Source organism: Aedes albopictus, chromosome 2, assembly GCF_035046485.1.
Source record: "Aedes albopictus strain Foshan chromosome 2, AalbF5, whole genome shotgun sequence".
Classification (NCBI taxonomy): Eukaryota; Metazoa; Arthropoda; class Insecta; order Diptera; family Culicidae; genus Aedes; species Aedes albopictus.
The window spans coordinates 480,264,766-480,284,860 of NC_085137.1; the positions used below are offsets into that span (position 1 = coordinate 480,264,766).

Here is a 20,095-nt window from a genome sequence, read left to right on the forward strand (position 1 = left end):
TTCATTATGACCTGGCAAAGGGTCTAGTTAAGTCTCTATTTGTTCAAATAAATAGTTTTACCGGAGAAATCCTGTCTTTTCCTCGTAAGGAAAACTATTCCCATCCCAGACCATTTCCCTTGGGGCAACTAGGCGCCCCAACATTTGGTCCAATCGGAACCGGATAACAACCCTTGGAGAGACCGGCTTACAGTCCCCGGTTTCGTCGAAGCCTTCTGCTGGTCAACGAGGCGATCAGCAGAAGCGGAACTCTTCGTTTCCTTTCCCCCTCCTGGTCAACAAGGCGACCAGTGGAGCGCGTTTCCTCGACTAGTGAATGCTAGTGAAAAAACGGTGAAAATGGGCTTGGACCACACCCCACAGTCCGCAGCAAAGTCCAGCAAGAAGAAGGACAAGAAGGTAGAGCGTGAGGCAGAGGAAGTGGACGAAATGAAGAATCTCATTCACCAACGTGGCCAAATCAAGCGAAAGGTTACCCTAATCAATCGTGCCCTGGAAGAAGCAGAAGATGATGCATCAAAGGTGAGTGCGTCGCTGCTGAAAGTGTACTCGAAAAAGGTGGAGTTGCACTACCAGGAATACGTCGAAGCTCATCGTGAAGTCCTGGCGGCGACCCCATCATCGAAACTGGAGGAGCAGGATGAAATCCAAATGGCTTTTGATGTGCTTCACACCGAGGTGCTCGATAGACTTGAGCGTCTTTCCCTGCTGTTTGTCAAGAGTGCCACCCCGGCGCATGAATCCGGCAGCCCCCACGTGATCCTGCAGCAGCAGCCGTTGCGAGCTCCCATCCCGAGCTTCGACGGTAAAGTGGAAAATTGGCCAAAATTCCGGACGATGTTCGAGGATATCGTGGTAAGCAGTCACGATTCCGACGCCTTGAAACTCCACCATTTGGACAAGGCACTCGTTGGTGACGCCTTCGGATGGATTACCGTGAAAATGCTCCAGGACAACAACTTCCAACAAACCTGGAAGCAGCTGAAGGAGCAATTTGAAAACCCGCGTGTCATCGTCGACACGCACCTGACCGGCCTGCTGGAGCTGGAAACCATTGTGAAACGAAACAGCAAGGACCTGTTGGAGCTAGTGAAAACTGTTAATCGGCACGTAGGCGGTCTCGAGTGCCAAGGCCTCAACGTGGACCGCATGTCGGGGCTTTTGCTGACAAAAATCATCACGGCACGACTGGACGACGAAACGCTCCAGCTGTGGGAGAGAACGCAAGAGCACGGCAAGCTTCCTGATTACGAGCAAACCATCAAGTTTCTGCAAGGTGAGTGCCAAGTTTTGGAGAGATTCCAGAATCGGTACCAATCCGGTCCCGCAAAGGAATTAACCTCCAAGCCATCGAACGTAAAACCTTCCTCAAGCCAAAAATCCCACGTGGCGACGCCATCTGTCAAACCTACGCTATGCCTGCTATGCGGCGAGGCTCATCGCCATTTCGAGTGCCCTACAATCAACAAGTGGTCGCTAGGACAACGCATCGAGAAGGTAAAGGAGTTGAATCTTTGTTTCAACTGTCTTCGCTCCGGGCATCGATCTATCGCGTGCCCCTCCAAAAAGACGTGCTCAAAGTGTCAGCGTAGGCACCACACCCTCTTGCATGAAGAACCGAAGCAAATCCCAGAGGAAACCGACCCTCCAGTGCGAAACGAAGAAAATGTTCCAGTTCCCCAGCAAGCCCCAAGCAAGATGCAAACTTTCCAACGGTCGTCATCAAACACAGCCGTTCCCAACACTCAACCCCCGCAGCATAAAACCGCAATGCTCATGACGGCTGTCGTGATTCTGAGGGACCTTTGCAACCGGAAGGTGCCCTGTCGTGTGCTGCTGGATTCCGGATCCCAGATGAACTTCGTTTCGAAAGCTATGGCCAATAGTCTTTCGGTCCTACGATTTCCAACGCTTGTGCCGATCACCGGAATTGGTGCTGCCAGGACCTGTGCCCACGAAAAGATCACCGTTGCTGTTGAATCCAGATGCTCAGACTTTGCAACCATGGTCGAGTGTCTGGTGATTCCCAAGGTGACAGAAGACATTCCAACAGCCCGTCTGGATATTTCAAACTGGTCAATTCCTGCTGATGTCTTCCTAGCCGACCCCGAATTCAATACACCTGGCCAAATCGACATGTTGCTTGGTGTAACCCCGTTCCTGCGCCTCCTCAAATCGGGGCGGATGCAGCTGCGACCGGATCTGCCTGACCTGCAGGAGACGCACCTTGGATGGGTGGTAGCTGGAGACGTTGAAGGTCAACAAAACGACCAACAGTGTTTCGTCGCTACTACCGCCACGCTTACCGAGACCATGAAACGGTTCTGGGAAGTTGAAGAAGTTTCTGATGTTGACCAGCCCACCGACCAGCACGTTTGCGAGAGGATTTTTCAAGCCACCCAGCACCGAGACGAACATGGAAGGTATGTCGTGTCCTTGCCTTTTCGTGAATTTCCTCCCCAGCTGCGAGACAACCGAGAAGTGGCTCTTCGTCGATTCCTGACTCTCGAACGACGGATGAAGAAAGATCCTGCCCTGAAGCTCCAATACAAGAAGTTCATCGACGATTACGAGGCCCTGGGACATTGCCGTGAAATTTGCGAGGATCTCGACGCCCCGAACCAACCTCGGTACTACATGCCTCACCATGCGGTACTACGTCCATCAAGCTCCACCACGAAGCTCCGCGTGGTCTTTGATGCATCAGCGAAGGAATCTCCATCCGACATTTCCCTGAACCAAGCGCTACTAGTAGGCGCAACCGTGCAGAACGACATCTTCTCCATCCTGGTGCGCTTTCGGAAGCATTTCATCGTTTTCACGGCTGATATTTCCAAGATGTACCGGCAGATCAACGTCATCCCTGATCATTCGTGCATGCAGCGCATTTTCTGGCGCGCCGATCCTGCGGAACCCCTTCGAGTGCTGGAACTAACCACCGTGACGTATGGGACAGCCTGTGCCCCATTCCTTGCGACCAGGTGCTTGATGCAACTAAGTATCGACGAAGCTGAAGCGTATCCAACGGCGTCAAAAATCATCCGGGAAGACTGCTACGTTGACGACGTCCTGTCCGGAGCCAACACCGTAGCTGAAGCCATCGAGTGCCAGACCCAAATTCTGGAAATGCTGGAAACCGCCAAGCTCCCTGTCCACAAGTGGAGCTCCAATTCCCCCGAAGTCCTGCAACGTATCCCGGAAGCAGATCGTGAAGAGCTGGTGAACTTGAGCGACGACTGCGAAGGAGTGCTGAAAACTCTGGGTTTGACCTGGAGCCCGCAGCGGGATGAATTCGCCTTCGTTGCCAATCATCTGATGGACGATTCCAAACCACCAACAAAGCGAACCGTCCTGTCCGAGATCAGCAAGCTGTTCGACCCACTTGGTCTACTTTCACCGGTAGTCATCATCGCCAAGATGTTCATGCAGAAGATTTGGTTGGCTGGAATACCATGGGACGCTTATCTGGAAGGCGACTTGCTACAAGAATGGCTGCAATTCCGCAGCTCTCTACGAAACGTGTGCAGCATCAAGATCCCTCGGTGCATCATAACGCCGAACTACGTAGCTATGGAGCTACATGGGTTTTCGGACGCATCCAAACTGGCCTATGGAGCAGCGGTATACCTACGCTGTGTCTACCCCGACTGTACAGCAAGTCTTCGGTTGATCAGTAGCAAATCAAAGGTGGCTCCTACCAAGCAAGTCACCATTCCCCGGATGGAGCTGCTAGGAGCGCAGCTACTGGCTCGTTTGATTTCCAAACTGTCGGAGTCACTCGACCTCAACGTGAATTACATCGTCCTCTGGGTGGACAGCCAAATCGTTCTAGCCTGGCTGAGAAAACCCCTGGCATCTCTACAAGTTTTCGTGCGAAATCGAGTTGAAAAAATCCAACACCTCACCGAGCCACTCAACGTGCAATGGATGTACGTTCCGACGAAGGACAACCCTGCGGATATAGTATCCCGCGGACAATTACCAGAGATCCTGAGAACAAACGAGCTCTGGTGGACAGGACCCAGGTTCCTCCAGAGTGCAGAATACTACGTGGAAGAACCCGCCGATCTTCCAGACGAGGACATCCCAGAGATGAGAGCGATACCGATTGTCGCAGTTCCCGCCATTAACCAAGACGAGTTACCTGTGTTCTCGAGATACAGTTCTTTCCGGAAGCTCCAGAGAGTGGTCGCTCTAGTACAGCGATTTGCCCGCAACTGTCAAGAGAAAGATGCCTCAAGACGTGTCACCAGTCGCCATCCAACCATTCCGGAGCTACGAAGCGCTCTGGAACTCATCGTAAAGGTCGTCCAGCATGAAGCGCTTGCTGATGAAATCAATCGAGTGGAAACCAACGAGCCGTGCAAACGAATTTCCAAGCTTAGTCCAATCTACCACAACGGAATTCTGCGAGTCGGAGGGAGACTTCAACATTCTGATTTTCCGTTCTCCAGTAAGCACCAGTTCCTGCTACCTAAACACCCGATTACGGACCTCATCATCCAAGCCTACCATCAAGAGCTCCTGCACATTGGCCCGTCTGGGTTACTAGCCGCTCTCCGCTTGAAGTTTTGGATGCTGGATGGCAGATCATCTGTACGAAAGATAACAAGAACCTGTGTACGGTGTTTCCGATGTAAGCCGCGAAGCACCAGCCAACTAATGGGAAGTCTGCCGTCGTGCCGAGTGACCCAGGCACATGTGTTCGAGAAAACCGGAGTAGATTATGCTGGTCCAGTACTTGTCAAGGAGGGCCGATACAAACCACGTCTCGTCAAGGCCTACATCGCTGTATTCGTTTGTATGGTGACCAAAGCTGTGCATCTGGAACTGGTGTCCGACATGTCCAGCGAAGCATTCCTTGCAGCATTCCAACGGTTCACCAGTCGACGTGGATTGTGTAAGGAGGTGTATTCGGACAACGGGAGCAACTTCAAGGGCGCCAAATCTGAGCTGCACGAGCTGTTTCTGCTTTTCAAGAATCGGGAAGCCATCGACCACATTGCTGAGTACTGTCAACCAAAGGAGATCACCTGGTACTTCATTCCTCCAGATGCACCCAATTTCGGTGGCCTTTGGGAAGCGGCCGTGAAAAGTACCAAGTATCATCTCAAGCGAACACTGAAGGATGCCAAACTGACTTTCGAAGAATATGCGACGGTATTGACCCAGGTGGAAGCGATTCTCAATTCAAGACCCTTGTTTTCAATTTCTGCTGACCCTTCTGATCCCGAAGTGATTACCCCTGGCCACTTTCTTGTCAGTCGTCCCCTCATCGCCATACCGGAACCCAGCTACGATGGAGTCTCGATGAACCGGCTGTCACGATGGCAGTACCTGCAATCCCTCCGAGAGCTGTTTTGGAAACAATGGAGAAAGGATTACCTGTTAAATCTGCAACCCCGGAACAAAGATCAAGCGTCACACCCGAACGTTCGTCCTGGAATGATCGTTTTGGTAGAAGAAAAGGATCTGCCGTCCCAAAGCTGGAAGATGGGCAGGATCGTCAACGTGTACCCCGGATCCGACAACCTCGTAAGAGCGGTGCACGTCAAGATTGGTGAAACCATCTACCGCCGCGCCATATCAAAACTATCCATCCTACCTATAGAAGACAACCGCCATCCTGATGCCAATGCTTCGACGGAAGTGCTGTCCAGCCCGGGGGCATTATGTGCGCGCCCAAACTAAGCGCTCCGGCAACCACGTGGTCAGCAAGGTACCGATCACAGCAACACATTGAAATCCCGAAATAGTGTCAAGGACGCCGTACCACAGCACCGCATCGACGTCATCGCCATGGCAGCAGTTTCTGGAAGGATACAAACTGCTGTCAAGGCCTATAAAACCAGCCGTTTCCATGCTCAGCGGCATAGTTCATTATGACCTGGCAAAGGGTCTAGTTAAGTCTCTATTTGTTCAAATAAATAGTTTTACCGGAGAAATCCTGTCTTTTCCTCGTAAGGAAAACTATTCCCATCCCAGACCATTTCCCTTGGGGCAACTAGGCGCCCCAACAATACCCGTGATATTTTTTTTATACACTTAAAGTGCATTCGTAAACTAACAAATTTTGAAGACATTTCAAAGCTTATCGCGAGTTTTCAAAAGTGTGACAAGCAATGTATTAAGTATAGGAAAAATCCGTACAAAGGGGCGGGGGGATGTGGTCGAAAATTCACAATTTTTGGTGTGACGTGCTTAATGGATGCTCCCATAGATAAAGGCAGAAAACAATAAAATTGTATCAATATGTTGGGCTGAAATATTTTTAAATGAAATCAATTATACTACATCGCCATCTGGTGACAATAAAAATCTTTCAGTGGATGGGCTTCATAGTCATGTTCTTCTCCATTTAGAAAATTTGTGCCAACTTCGCCGAAGACATCAACTTCAAATTTTAAACCATTGTCATTAGGAAAACACATTTTCATCCGATGTGAAATTCTACTCAAAAACCACATGTCTTAGAGTAATGCAGGGTAAAAGTTCGCACCTAACAGTCTTCAATAAATAATTATTCAACGAATAGAGAATAATATTGTTTTTTCTCGTTAAACGTGTCTTTATCATGTTAGCTTCAAACGTAGTACTTCTTTCTGTTCATGGCATCACATACCAACAGGAACACGGCCTGGTTCTCAGCTTTGGTATACAGTGTATTTTATGAATACATCTACAACTATCATCTAGGAGCTTTCCTTTCCAGCGTTATTGAAGTAGTCAAACTATATTGTGGGAAAATTATAGTGGTATTACACAAAATACTTGAAAATAAAATCAAATGTGGCGCAAAACTAATGAACGGAACCGTAATTTTAATCTAACCTCCGTTAGTATGGTAACGAATTATAACTGTGATTTTACAAACTAAGCTATGAAAGTTCCCAGAATAGTAGATCAACATAACATTCCCACCCTCAGGGGTAAAATCTCAAAAAAAAAAAAAAAAACATTCCCACAAAAATTCAAAGGATGCCACGATTATGGCGAAAAAATGTTTTTTCATCCATTTTTCATTTTTTGTTTTAAATAAACGAACACAATGATTGTCTTATAATCGATTTTCTCCCAAAAATAAGTTCAAACCCTCTGTCGAAACGATTTGAGGATGCATACTACACATGTTATACACAAATAATTCGAAATCGTTATTGCTTCAAATATTCTGTAACTATATTGATGTTATGTTACGGGGATTTTCGGCTTCCAGTCTTCGCGTAATCATAATCGGATTTATGCTCTACACCTGACGTTTCGGCTACATGTATTGAAACGTCAGGTGTAGAGCATAAATCCGTTTATGATTACGCGAAGACTGGAAGCCGAAAATCCCCGTAACATAACAACAATCACAGCCGATCCCCATACACTTTATTGATGTTCTATTCAGAAATGTAGTGCGAACTTTTGCCCCACTGTCGAGGCTTTAACAATGTTTCTTCCCAGTCAACCAGTGATCGTATAAGATGTTGAATGAGATGGAGGCAATATGCGTACATTTTACATGCGCCTAAAGGGAGGCCTCCACTTTATCATCTTATGCAACTAGAACTAGAACTACTAGAACTAGAACTAAAACTACTATGGAATGACGATTCTCCTACATCAAAAGGATATGTAATTCTTCTTAAAACTATTACAAATTCTTATTCCATAAGGTCCAGAAATAACATCGAAACAGCTAAAAACACATTTTTCTGCATTACTCTGCTACTGCATAACGAAATCGTTCCAATTTGTACTGACGAGTAACTAACCTGATAATGTGTCGAACCAAGTGTCGAACCCATACAGCACTAATGCACTAAGCACCCATGCTTGGGTTCTTAACTCGTGCGCAGAGAAAGACCCACTGCGAACTTTTGCCCCGTGCGAACTTTTGCCCCGCATTGCTCTATGTTATCCTTGCAACAACCTTTTTTTCCACTTTTAAAAATACTGTCCTATAAAACGAACACAGGGCGTCCGGTGTGTCTGTCCAACATCGGTTGAACGCTTGGTTGAACGTGATTTTTCTAAACTTTCAATGCACTGTTTGCGTAGCCACCGTCGCACCACACAACTATAGATAGTAGAGTAAACATAGATCCGTGTTGATGAATCCATTGTATCCAAACGAACTGTCAAAATCTGTATCCAAACGAGCATGACGTCAATGAGGTACAGATACAGGTGGCGCAGATAAACATTGCAAACCACTAGTTGTCTCTTTTGTTCTACCGCTGATCAAATGCAACTCAATTAGTGACGTCACTAATTGAGTTGCATTTGATCAGCGGTAGAACAAAAGAGACAACTAGTGGTTTGCAATGTTTATCTGCGCCACCTGTATCTGTACCTCATTGGCATGACGTCACGATTTGGACAACATCAATGGAGCGCATGACGTCATATTCAACCGTCGAACTCTTGAAAATTACTACTTACACGCTTGAAACATTTTAGTCAGCGGTGTCCGCGGATCTATGTTTACTCTACTATCTATACACACAACAACAACTCACTCCGGCATCGTTCGCCAATTTCCGTGAGTTCCTCCCACATTGCTGCTCTACTCAACTGAGGGGGTTGCTTATTTGTTACTTATGGCTCCCAGCTGAGTGCCGGTCGGTGCTGCTGCGGCAAAGCGTGCGCGCGTATTCCAACCTACACGCTCTGTGCTCTGCAAAACCGTCGTCGTCGTCGTCGATCGACTCGGGGCGTACAACCGCCGCCGCCGCACCGCACTTTTGCGAAAACGCCAACAGATGAAAATTGCGCCAGTCGGACGGGGTAGTGCAAGTCAGTCAGTGGCACTTTGGCCAGCATTCGAATCAAACGCATTTTCCTGACCCGCCGCCGCGTCGTGCGCGCGTGTCTTTTCGGTTAGTTACGAAGTGTGTTTTTAGTGTTTCAGCTTTTTGCCAATTATAGTGAGTGGCGCGCGCTTTTCGGGAAACGTGATTTTTGCTGCGAACGCGGGCTGTGGGACAACCGACAAGCGAGAAGTGCTTTCTTTTACTGGAAGGGTGTGAAGCTCCAGAGCAGTTCCGGAAGAAAAACAAGTGCAAGATCGTAGGACGGGGTGCGACGCTTTGAATTCAAATGAAATGCCATACGATAAAGATCTGATTGCACGCGCTATTTGTGTGGAGAATGAAAGAGTGTAAAGTGGTGCGGTAGCGAATATACTCCTCCGAGCGCGCGGGAAATTGCACATGGGGAAGCAGAGAAGAGGAAAAACCTCTGCCAAGAAAACAGCAACCTGACTCCGGTCCGTCCTTCTGAGTGAGCGCGGCGCGACACATTCAATGCGCTAATTAGTGACAAGTGATGTAACTCGAGCGAAGGAAACCGGGTGATTTTCGCTTCTAGAGGCCCAGACGCGCGTTACGTTACGTGTACCTTTGGGCACAGTGCAGTGAGTTGATGCATATATGCATTAGAGTGGATCAAGATCTGTTGAAAGTTCAAGTTTAAAATCTGGAAATTAGAGCTTCCCGAAATGAAATTTTTAGTGCTTCCGGCAACGTTTGTATGTGAGAAGTACGTATGAAGAGATTCTTTGCAATAATTTGCACTCTAAGTATTACCGAAGCTAGAACCACAATTTAACTGGTTTGATTAATGAAGAATCTATACGTGATATTTAAGTTGTGTGTAAACCGGAAGCTCATCTATTTATAACTGGTTAAGTTATAACCGCTCACAGTAGAGAACGTCTCATGAGATCCTTAGGGATGAACGAATCTTACGGATTATTTTTTGGATTTTTTAGATACTTTGGCAAAATTGTTTAACAGGTCAAAACATTCAGACGGTGAATCATTAACACTGTTAAGCAACATGCTCCTACAGTCGGTGTCAAAAGTTAGTAATCGGATGCTGTTTTTCGATACAGAAAGTTCTAGTTTGGAACTTTGTTTCTCAGTGTAGAGTGGTCGAATTAAGCTGAATTTTGACCACGATCTACAAATTACGTGAATTTTAGTTTGACAGGATTTCAATGTGTTCCGGATTGGAGTCAAAAAGTTTCAGGAGGTGGTTCAAAGACAAAAGTAAGTAACCTAACAAAATCGAAAATTTCTTACGTTACTTACTTTTGTCTTAGTACCACCCTCTGAAACTTTTTTGCACCCCGTCGAAATGGAATTAAATCCCGTCAAATCAATATTCACATTATTTGTAGACCGTGGTCGAAAATTCAGCTAAATTGGACCACTCTACGCTGAGATACAAGGTTCCAAACTTGAGCATTTTGTATGGAAAACCAGCATTCGATTACTAACTTTTGTCACCGACTGTATTTTGAAGATGCTAAAACAAAGTTCCAAACTCAATCGTATGGATCGTATTGGAAAGATCTATTGCTAAGCCTGTCAAACACCAAAACAAGATATATAGACTTCTTAAAATATTAACCCAAGCAACACGACTTGTTTCAAAGCCAGTACCAACAGTAGCCAGTAGCCAGCAAGCCAACATCAGTGCAATTTATTCACAGTTCAAATTAAGGACAACAGAACACAATTGCTTCTTCTTTGAAACGCAAAAAGCGCAAATTTTAAATCGTTGTGCAACTTGAGCTAGAAGGAATGATAAAAAAATGAAAAAAATATATTCAGACTCGAACCATGGACACCAGGAGTATTAACCACTCACCTTACACACTACACCAGAAGCTCTGTGAAAGATTTGCTGCTCAATGCACCATTAAAGCTGCTGAAGTTACGCGTTACTTCATTGTACCGTCTTTGGCGCAAGTTAGAAAGCTGTCAAAATGAAAAGACGCGCAAGTTTTCCGCAACACATTTGGAACCTAATCTGAACAAACAAACCAGAGTAAGATGTTTCATGTGTGTTACATAGCACATTTAATGCAAGCTGACTTGTGAGGAATATGTAAGCTCCGCCTCCATAAATCGATGTTAAATACGATGTTATTGGTAATTCCTATGAAACAAAGCTGCAACTTAACGACATTCGGAGTTTAAATGCAACTCAACTGACAAGATGGAAGTTGCGTGCGCTTTTATTGCAACTCTTTTAGACCAAAGCATAGAAAACCACATTTTGGATGATGTTGCAGGTGCTGCTTGGGAAGTGTCATTCCAAGATCGATTTGAGTTTATTCATAGCGTCTTATATTCCATGAAGTTTTAAACTTCATGCCTTCAGTTGCAGCAGTAAGCTTTTCTACTACACTTAATAATGTTGCATAATGCAACATGTTTACTGAATTAGGCCAAATTAGAAGCACTCTGTTCAAAATAGATATAAGGTTTGGGTACCAGTAATGGACCCTCTAAGCTATCGAAGTTTGTCCCAAAGTAAAATTCTATAACCAGTTTCATGTCCCCTCTTTATGTTGTATGTTAGGATCGTCAAACATACAAAATTAATAAATTGTTCCAGTGAAATACGCATTTGAAATTATGTATCGACGTTGCCTATAATGGAACCCACCGGGGGTTGAAAAGGGCACTGTAAAATGCATAAGCGTAAGAAAGCTCCCTCTAATGAGAGCTTGTGACGCCATGCGCCTTTTAATGACATTGAAAGGCACGTTATCAATAGCATCCTCCCTCAGAATTCATGAAACTACTTAAGCCAAAAACAACGTTTGAGCGAGTGCTTTCTTGAAAACGTATATAACTTTGTGTAAAGAGTCACTGTGTATATCCCAAATTAGGAGGCATATTAGTAGACGTGTACGCCGCCACGCCGCGCCGTCGTTGTCAATGTTTTTTCCACGCCGCCGCCACCACCAGTTAAATTGACCCGGTGCGTCGCTGTTAATTTTTTTTGCACGCCACCTAACAAAATTTCCCACGCCGTTGAGGAAACAACAAATATTTTTTTCTCGGCAGAATTTTTCAAACCACCTGTTCAAACCTGATAGCAATCATTGTGGTGATTTTTAACAGTTTGTTTGTTTTTTTTTGTGCATACATTTTAGGCGTATTTTTCAGGAGTTCTTTTTTTTAAATCTTATGTAACATTATTTTATGACTTTCTCTATTGATTTCTCACTGCAATACTTTGAAGATCCTTTCTTATTCTTGCTTATGTACTAAGCAAGTCCCTTTTGTAACTCTTAACGAATTATCAACGAGATTCTTGGCAGTATTCTCATGAGGTTCAGAAACATATTCTCTTACATATTCTTTGTATATCTCTTGAAAGATTTGGCAATTTATGACATTCTTGGAGGCATATAGTCCATGAAATTTTCTGCAAAAATTCCCATAAAGAACCCTCCAGAAACTCTTCTAGAAAACCTTCCATGCGTAAGAAAATCCTTCATGAATTATTTAAGAAATTTCTCCGGGGATTTTTCAGAAAACCATGCACAGAATCAAGACATTGTAACAGCGTTTTTGAAAATTAAGAGTCCAGATATCTTTTAGAAAATTTCTCCAAGGATTTCTTCAAAAAAAAAATCCGAATGTTCCTTCAGAAATAGTTATAGGGATGTCATACGTCCCTCCATAAATGTTCCAAAGAATGTATACATACAGTATCGGACAATAAAAATGCACCAAAGCCGTTTTCCCTTACAAAATAGTCAACTTTAGATTGCCATATCTCAGTTATTGCCCAACCGATTGTTTTCATGTTTCTGTGACGAACTACAAAACACTTCAATTTTGAAAAACTATTGAAAAAGTTTGGTAATACCTATTGATAAAAAAATACACATAGGTTAAATTTTGACAATAAATATGCACCAAGACATTAATTTTTATAGAAAAACGTTGTTAAGTCATATCATTATGGTGTCTTCGACAAATATATTTCTTGTGTGACAACGATTAACTTTACTGAAAAGACCAACATGATTTTACTCCTGCATTTTTTGCTATAAGACTTTTTGTCTTGGTGCATTTTTATTGTCAAAATATAACCGTCTGTAACTATTGCGCCAATTGTTATCACCGAAATTTGTCAATATATTTTTTTTTAAATTGAAATATTTGTAGTTCGTCACAGAAAAATGAAATCAATCGGTTGAGAAATAACTGAGATATAGCAATCTAAAGTTGACTATTTTGTATGGGGAAACGGCTTTGGTGCATTTTTATTGTCCGATACTGTAGAGCCTCCTGAAATGGTTCCGTTGGTTTCTTAGAAATTCCCTGACCCTATTACGCAAAAAATGTCCATTTTCAACCCCCCTCTATGGCGCACTTTTTGTATGGGACATACAATTTAAGTTTTGGTTATCACACTTTTCAGAACTCCTCTTTTCTCAAAGCGTAGCGTAATACATGGACGTTCCCCCTTCAGAAATAACTCCAGGAATTCTATTTACAAAGTAATCCCAGGGTTGTTTCAGTAATTCCTCCATCGGTTAGCAAAAATTCTTTCAGGGCCTTCTCTATAAATTTCTTCATGGAGTGTCGCCATGAAATTCTCGGATACCTTAAGAAATTCAGAAACAATTACTAGAAAGTTTTACGTAAATCCCTTTGCAAATTTCTCATGAGCCTTTTCTAGGAACATTTACAGAAGTTTAAGTATTTCTCCAGATGTTCTTTCAGGGATTCCTTCAAAAATATGCTACAGAGCTTCTGGCTTTCTCAGTCTAGGGAATTCAAACGATTAAATTTGCATTGCCCGACGTTTCGGCCTGATTTATTTGGCCTTTTTCAAGAGTAAAGCTGTCTATCGATATTTGTTTCATCAATAGTGCCACAGTTTGTTTGGAGCTTTTTGTATCCTATGCAAATCCGTGCACAAGGGGGGTTGGGTGTTTAACCCCTCCCATTATCAAAGTTTTATATACTAGGCGCCCCTCCGTCTTTTGCCGAAATAGGGAAAAACTCCTCCCTTGGCGCCACTTCTGTGCACGGGCCTGATCCTATGCATTTAGTTTTTAAGTTAATTATTAAAATATTTTTGGAGGGACAGCGCACTTTCATCAATTCACTCTGTACAGAATCTCCGTAGCAAATCATTTCCAGTCGAAGAGTCCTATTTAAAAATATGTTCATGAATTCGTCCGGGAATTCTTTCAGAAAATCATTCGTTAATTTCGGAAAGAGATTTCTCTAAGAACTTTTCTAAATATTTAATTAAAAAACCTTATAGGAATTTCATTAAGAGTTTCTGATGGAATGTTTCCAGAAATTTCTTAAGGAGGTCTTTCCTTTCTTCAGAAAATTCCCTAGAACTATTCACATAACCCTCCAGGTATTCGTTTAACCCTCCTAAGATGTAAGGGGTTTCGCACCACGAGGGTGCACTACGCCCTCACCTCACCTGTCTGGGTCATATTGACCCCAACATCTTACTAGGGCTAAAAATTTGTCTGCGAGAATTACATAGACAGTTAATTTAAAAAATCTTCCAAGGATTCTTTCAGAAATTTCTCCATGGATTCTATCTAAAACTTACTCAGGAATTTCTTCAAAAATGTCTCTAAAACCCCTTCAGTAGTTTAAGTATTTTTCATGAAAATCAGTAAGAGATTACCTCAAAACAATTGTATGTTTTTTTTTTATTTTCAGAATTTTCTGAGAATTTTCAGCGATTTTTTTAGATTTTTCCAAAGATCCTCCAGGAATCCCTTGAAAAATTTTGTTCCTTCTGCGATTCTTTCAGAAATATCTCCTGGGTTTCCTTTACAAATTCCGCCATGAATTCTGTGAAATATTCCTCCACAAATATTATAGAAGTATTGTTTTAAATTACAAAGAAATATTGAAGTTATTCTAGAAGGGTTACCGGAAGAATTTTAAACCTGAATGTTCAAAAATTTCCTGATGAGTTTCAATTTTATTGAAACAATTTCGGAAACAATCGTTGGAGGAGCTCCTTGAAGAATTCCTGGAAAATACCTGGAGAAACTCCTGAGATGGCTTTGGAGAAATTCCTGGAAGAATTTTATGAGTAATTTTTGGAGAAACTTAAGGAAATAATCCTTGAAAGAAATTCTCGACGACATCTCTCAAAAATTTCTGAATAAAATTTTGAAATTTCTGAAGGTATTCATAGAAATTATTTGAAAAAACTGAAAAGACCGCTGCAGGTAGGGAGATACTTCTTTAGGAATTCTTGACAGATTTTTTTGCATAACGTCTGAATAGTAGTATATAAAAATCCTTGAAACAATTTTCCTAAAGGAAAAAAATGTGAAGAAATAAATGCTGAAGTGATTTCGAAAGGAGCTCCTGAAACAATTTCTGAAGGGTGAAGGGATTCCTAAAGGATCACCAAAATTATTTCTGGTGGAATATCTGAGAATTTTCCAGGAAGCCCCTGGAGGAGCTTCCTGAAGAATTTTTTGACAGTTTCTGGAGGAATTACTGAAAAAACGCCTGAGAGAATCCCTGGAGATATTCCTGAAAAGAACTCTAAGTAAATTTATAGAAAAAAAACATTTAGGAATCTCTCGAGAAACTCCAATGGAAATTTCAGAAAACATTCCAGCAAAAAAAATTTAATTCTCAAGGATTCGAAGAACTTCTACTCTAATGAATTATCGTCCTGATTAAGAAAAATCATCCAATTAAAGTTCAATATAAAAGTAATTTTACGAGCGTACCAGTATATGAGGCGCTGGAGTTGGAAATCCTTGAGTGACCAGCTTTGATTTTCCAAAGACAGCCCAAGCAACACACTTGGACATTAATAAGTTCCTGTAATTTGTATGCAACTATATCGAAAGTTATGCCATTTGAACCAATCGTCTTATTAACGACTGAATTGCAACCAAAAAAGCGCAAGAGGTGGAGCCAATATAAAACATCCATTCGTGATATAAACGGTTTTAATACGCAATCGAATTATAACCAAGATACAACTTAAAGTCGACTTAAAAAATGGTGAACGATTCGACAACTAGTCAGCTAGTCACCACATTCGTCACTGCCAGTTACTATGTATCAACAGTTTCGTTGATGTGATTAATAAATTGTGTGCATAAATATACCGAAAATAAGGCTGACCGAGAACGTCAATTTATGTGCCGTTCCAGATTTATCGGTAAGTTATGCATTTTAGCTCCGTATTCTCAACGCGCCTCAGTCCACCTATCATTTTGCGAGTGAAAATTTAGGCAATTGTGGTAAACATTGATTCGCCATATTGCTTTGGCGGAGTGCATTTCAGCAGCTTATTTAATGCACCCATATAATGCTGAAAATTAATATTAGAATTTAGAAAGATACTATTTGCTGAATCATGACTATGGGAATCCGTATTGACAAAATACAATAATGCTGCACGTGGTACACGGAACCGCCAAACTACCAAAAATTGGATTCTTTTGACGCAATCCTATAGTTCGGCCCAATAAGTCAACATTTGAGTGAATCGATTAAACACACGCAAGGTATTGCTGCTTTTACCTCCAACTAAAAATATACTCAAGAGTAGGTAAATTAAACCCAAGGCCCCCTTCATACAACCTAAATTTGGTGAAATCTACATTTACCCAAAATTGGCTTATTGGCCTCAAAGACCCCCTTTGGATAGACGCATCTCTGTTTATTTACGACAACATCTGTGGGGGAGAGAGGAAAAACAACCTAATTTTGGGTAACTAATCAATTTGATAAACTCATTTTAGGGTAAAATCGACCCAAAATAAGGAAGTTTGAATTTTCCGTGTAGGACATAAATAACCAAAAAAGCAGACACTTGGGCGTGTACTTCCTATAGATAGTAGAGTAAACATAGATCCGCGGACACCGCTGACTAAAATGTTTCAAGCGTGTAAGTAGTAATTTTCAAGAGTGCGACGGTTGAATATGACGGCATGCGCTCCATTGATGTTGTCCAAATCGTGACGTCGTGCTCGTTTGGATACAGATTTTGACAGTTCGTTTGGATACAACGGATTCATCAACACGGATCTATGCCGACGTAAATGGGAAGTACTATCTATAGTACTTCCCATTTACGTCGGCAAGAGGCTGTCCATTTTTTACGTACCGAAAATTTCACATTTTTTTTGTAAAAAATGTAAACCCATTGTAAATTTTTTCGTGGGAAACTCCTTATATTTTTGTACGTTAGGGTGCGGGCACCGGTTTTGGCCAGTCTAAGGGAAATCATTTTTATAAAAATAACCAATAATCCTATGAAAACAACCAATGCGTCAAAAGAAAGGTTTCAATCTATATTTTGAAGGAAAAGTGCAGAAAGCAAGCCAATACTTGATTTTTGTATTAAAAGTGGTACTGGCCAAAATAGAAGCTCTGCCGCAGTTTTGGCCATATTCTTAAGTTTGGTTTCTATTTTGGCCAATCACGTGTATTTCTTATGGGAGTGGCCAAATTACAAGCACCCTGGCCAAAATAGATGTATGGGAGCAGATTTTTTAAGGAAATATATTTTTTCCTTCCAGTTTTTAATCAAAATGTGTGGTTTTCACAGCTGTAATCATCATATTGTATTAGGATCTACTAGTAAAAAATAAATTTACGCCGATTTAGACTGCAACAGGCTCAATACCGCACTATGGCCAAAACTCCGGACTGGCCAAAACTGAAGCTTCTACCCTACGTTAGATTTTTCAAAACCCCATATATTAAAATCTTCCCAGTGAGTGCTAAGTACCAGTCATTCAGTACTGCGAAAATGAGGCAGAATTTTTTTATTGGGTCAATATTATATGTACTTCCAATCAGTTTTTTTTTTCTATTTTACCACTTTAATTTTATAAAATTTGGAATATGTCGATAAATTTATGAAGAAAATGTTACATTTTATTTGTACATGATTTCGTTATTTTTGAAACATTTTGGTTTTTATAGTGCATTTTATATTTTTCGTGATCTGAAAAACATTTTGCCGCACATTTCGGAACTTCTATCCCTCCTGTCAAAATTGTTCGTTATGTTCTAAATCAGTTCCAGGTGCAACATGTTTATAACAATCATAATCAATGTTTTGGTTGATTTGGTTTGTAAACGGTTGTAACTAAGATTCGTTGAAACAATCAGATTATACTTCAGTTACAAATTGGTTTCGCAAGTTTCGACTAATGGTGATGTTTGTTTTCATTTTGCTAGTTGTTATAAAACTGTTACACCTCAGTTTGGCATTAACATCAGGATTTTAATAAGTTTTAATTTTGTTTGTTTCATGAAAACTCAGTTGCAACATGTTTGCAACGATGATCATTTCCATTTTAGTTGCAGGTGCTACTTGGGAGAACTGGCCTAAAATGAGTTTTAGAAAAGAATATTCCTAGAAGAGACGTGCGACGTTGTGTATTTCTATCTAGAGTTATCCAGGAAACAAGTTATTCTGAATGGACGTTTTTTAAGGACTAGAAGTAGCAACATCATGGATGTGGTAATCAACACTGCATTTTAGAAGGAACGAGGTTAGCCTGATATATTTGGAACTCTTTACTTCTTCATACCACACACGTACTCTTCTAGGATCAACCTGTAGGGTAATGTCATGTCATGAACAATGACCAGCAGTGCACATTGAATTTAAATTACTTTAAACTCCATTTTCTAAGAGGAAAAATGACATTTGTATCATATGTTATATATATAACCCAACATATACCTATTATTGACCTTTCCCAAGTAACATTTTTTAGTCAAATGGACTAGAAGAGGTTCTTTAAACCATCATAAAGTCAAAATAAAAGGTAGTTGGTTTAATGACGGTTCTCAAAACCTCTTCAAGACTAAATGATCATCAAAATGTTACTTGGTTTTTTTTTTATTTTGGTCACCAATCGTAACATAGACCCATCAGTTTTCCGATGTGGGTCGAACAGTGGTCTGATATTCGATAAATCTTGTCCCGACATTCTAATTTGAAGAGTGCTCAGGTTGACTGAAATCGTTTTAAACATGATTAGAAGCAAAGATGACTGAAGAGATCTCATACGAATGAGATGAATTTTTGCAGCACTGTTCAAAGAGATTCAGGGGGATTTCAAGAAAGTTTCGAAGAATGTTTAGAAAGGTTTATGCTGTTTCAGGATTTCAGGTGATAAATCCTCAAAAGCGACCCTGAAACCATCTATAACTCCTGGAAACACCTCTGGATGCCCCTGAAAACCCTTGGAATCCCCTGGTAACGCTTCTGAAACATCAAGTAACACCCCCAAAACCACCTGAAACATCCCTGCAACTCCCTGAATGTCCCTGAAGCCCCTTGAAGATCCCTAGGACATGGTTTCCCAAACTGTGGGTCACGACCCCCCAGGGGGGTCGCCGGACTTCATCCAGGGGGTCGCGAGAGACAGTCAAATATTTTCCTGTAACAGACAACAAATGAAAGAATTGCTATGGGGGGTCGCGAAAAGTACGTCTGCTGACCAAAGAGGGTCGCACAACTTGAAAGTTTGGGAACCTAACGCTTCTGAAACTCCCTGAAATAATTTGAGACGTTGTTAAAATGCCCTGGAACACTCCTAGAAACCCCTTGGATCAACTCTGGAACGTCTCAGAAACCCCTTGAAAACCCCTGGGAAGCTTCTGAAACCCACTGTAACGCCCCTAAAACGCCCTGAAATACCTCTGGGACCTCTTTTATCCTTTTATCCTTCCCAATCCTAAAGCTTTAGGAAATACCATGTCAATTTTGCATACAAACTTTAGAGGCACATATCTGACGAACAAAGCATCGAATTATGCTGCACTCGGCTGTACTCAATTGCAAAAAGAGTCAGATTATCCTAATCAGGCACATTTGTTTACAAATTTTCAAGATTAGTGCTCTTCGGCTAATCTCGGCCCATGTGCCAGCCATATTGATGTTCTCTGATGTTTCTCTTAAAGCTTTGTTGGTGTTGGTGTTGATGGCATATAATATGACAAAAACCTAACATTGACCTCTTTTTATTTTGGCCATCAAACACAACATTAAACCAACAGTTGCCCGATGTGGAATCAACAGTGGTACATCATTCAATGGAATTTGACCCAACATCCGATAATTTTTCAGTTTTTCGAGCGCCCAGCTAGTCATTTGAGTGACAATTCTTTCAAATGACAAGGAATCGCTTCTTGAAGAAATTATAGTGGCTTGTGATCCCAGATTGGGAATCACTGATCTTTATAACACAACTACAGTAATAAGGGATCATCCATTGAGTACGTCACGGTCCTTGGTGGGAGGGGGTTTGTGA

General features: G+C 42.0%; 2 protein-coding genes across 4 annotated transcripts in view; both read left to right on the forward strand.

Moving 5' to 3' along the window:
- Positions 1 to 339: 339 nt before the first annotated feature.
- On the forward strand, positions 340 to 5,691 carry LOC134286947 (uncharacterized). The gene has a single exon (XM_062848660.1). The coding sequence runs from the start codon at positions 340 to 342 to the stop codon at positions 5,689 to 5,691; it is 5,352 nt and encodes a 1,783-aa protein (XP_062704644.1).
- Positions 5,692 to 8,719: 3,028 nt separating this feature from the next.
- LOC109413973 (uncharacterized) overlaps positions 8,720 to 20,095 on the forward strand; it is a 122,809-nt gene continuing 111,433 nt past the window's right edge. For 2 of the 3 annotated variants that reach the window (XM_019687706.3, XM_062854109.1), the window contains exon 1: positions 8,720 to 9,406. The gene's annotated coding sequence lies outside the window, so the exon portion shown is untranslated. The remainder of the gene's footprint in view (positions 9,407 to 20,095) is intronic. The other variant, XM_062854110.1, reaches the window with a different exon arrangement.

Coding starts and splice junctions, on each gene's coding strand:
- LOC134286947 (XM_062848660.1), top strand. CDS start 340: ATGGGCTTGGACCACACCCCACAGTCCGCAGCAAAGTCCAGCAAGAAG.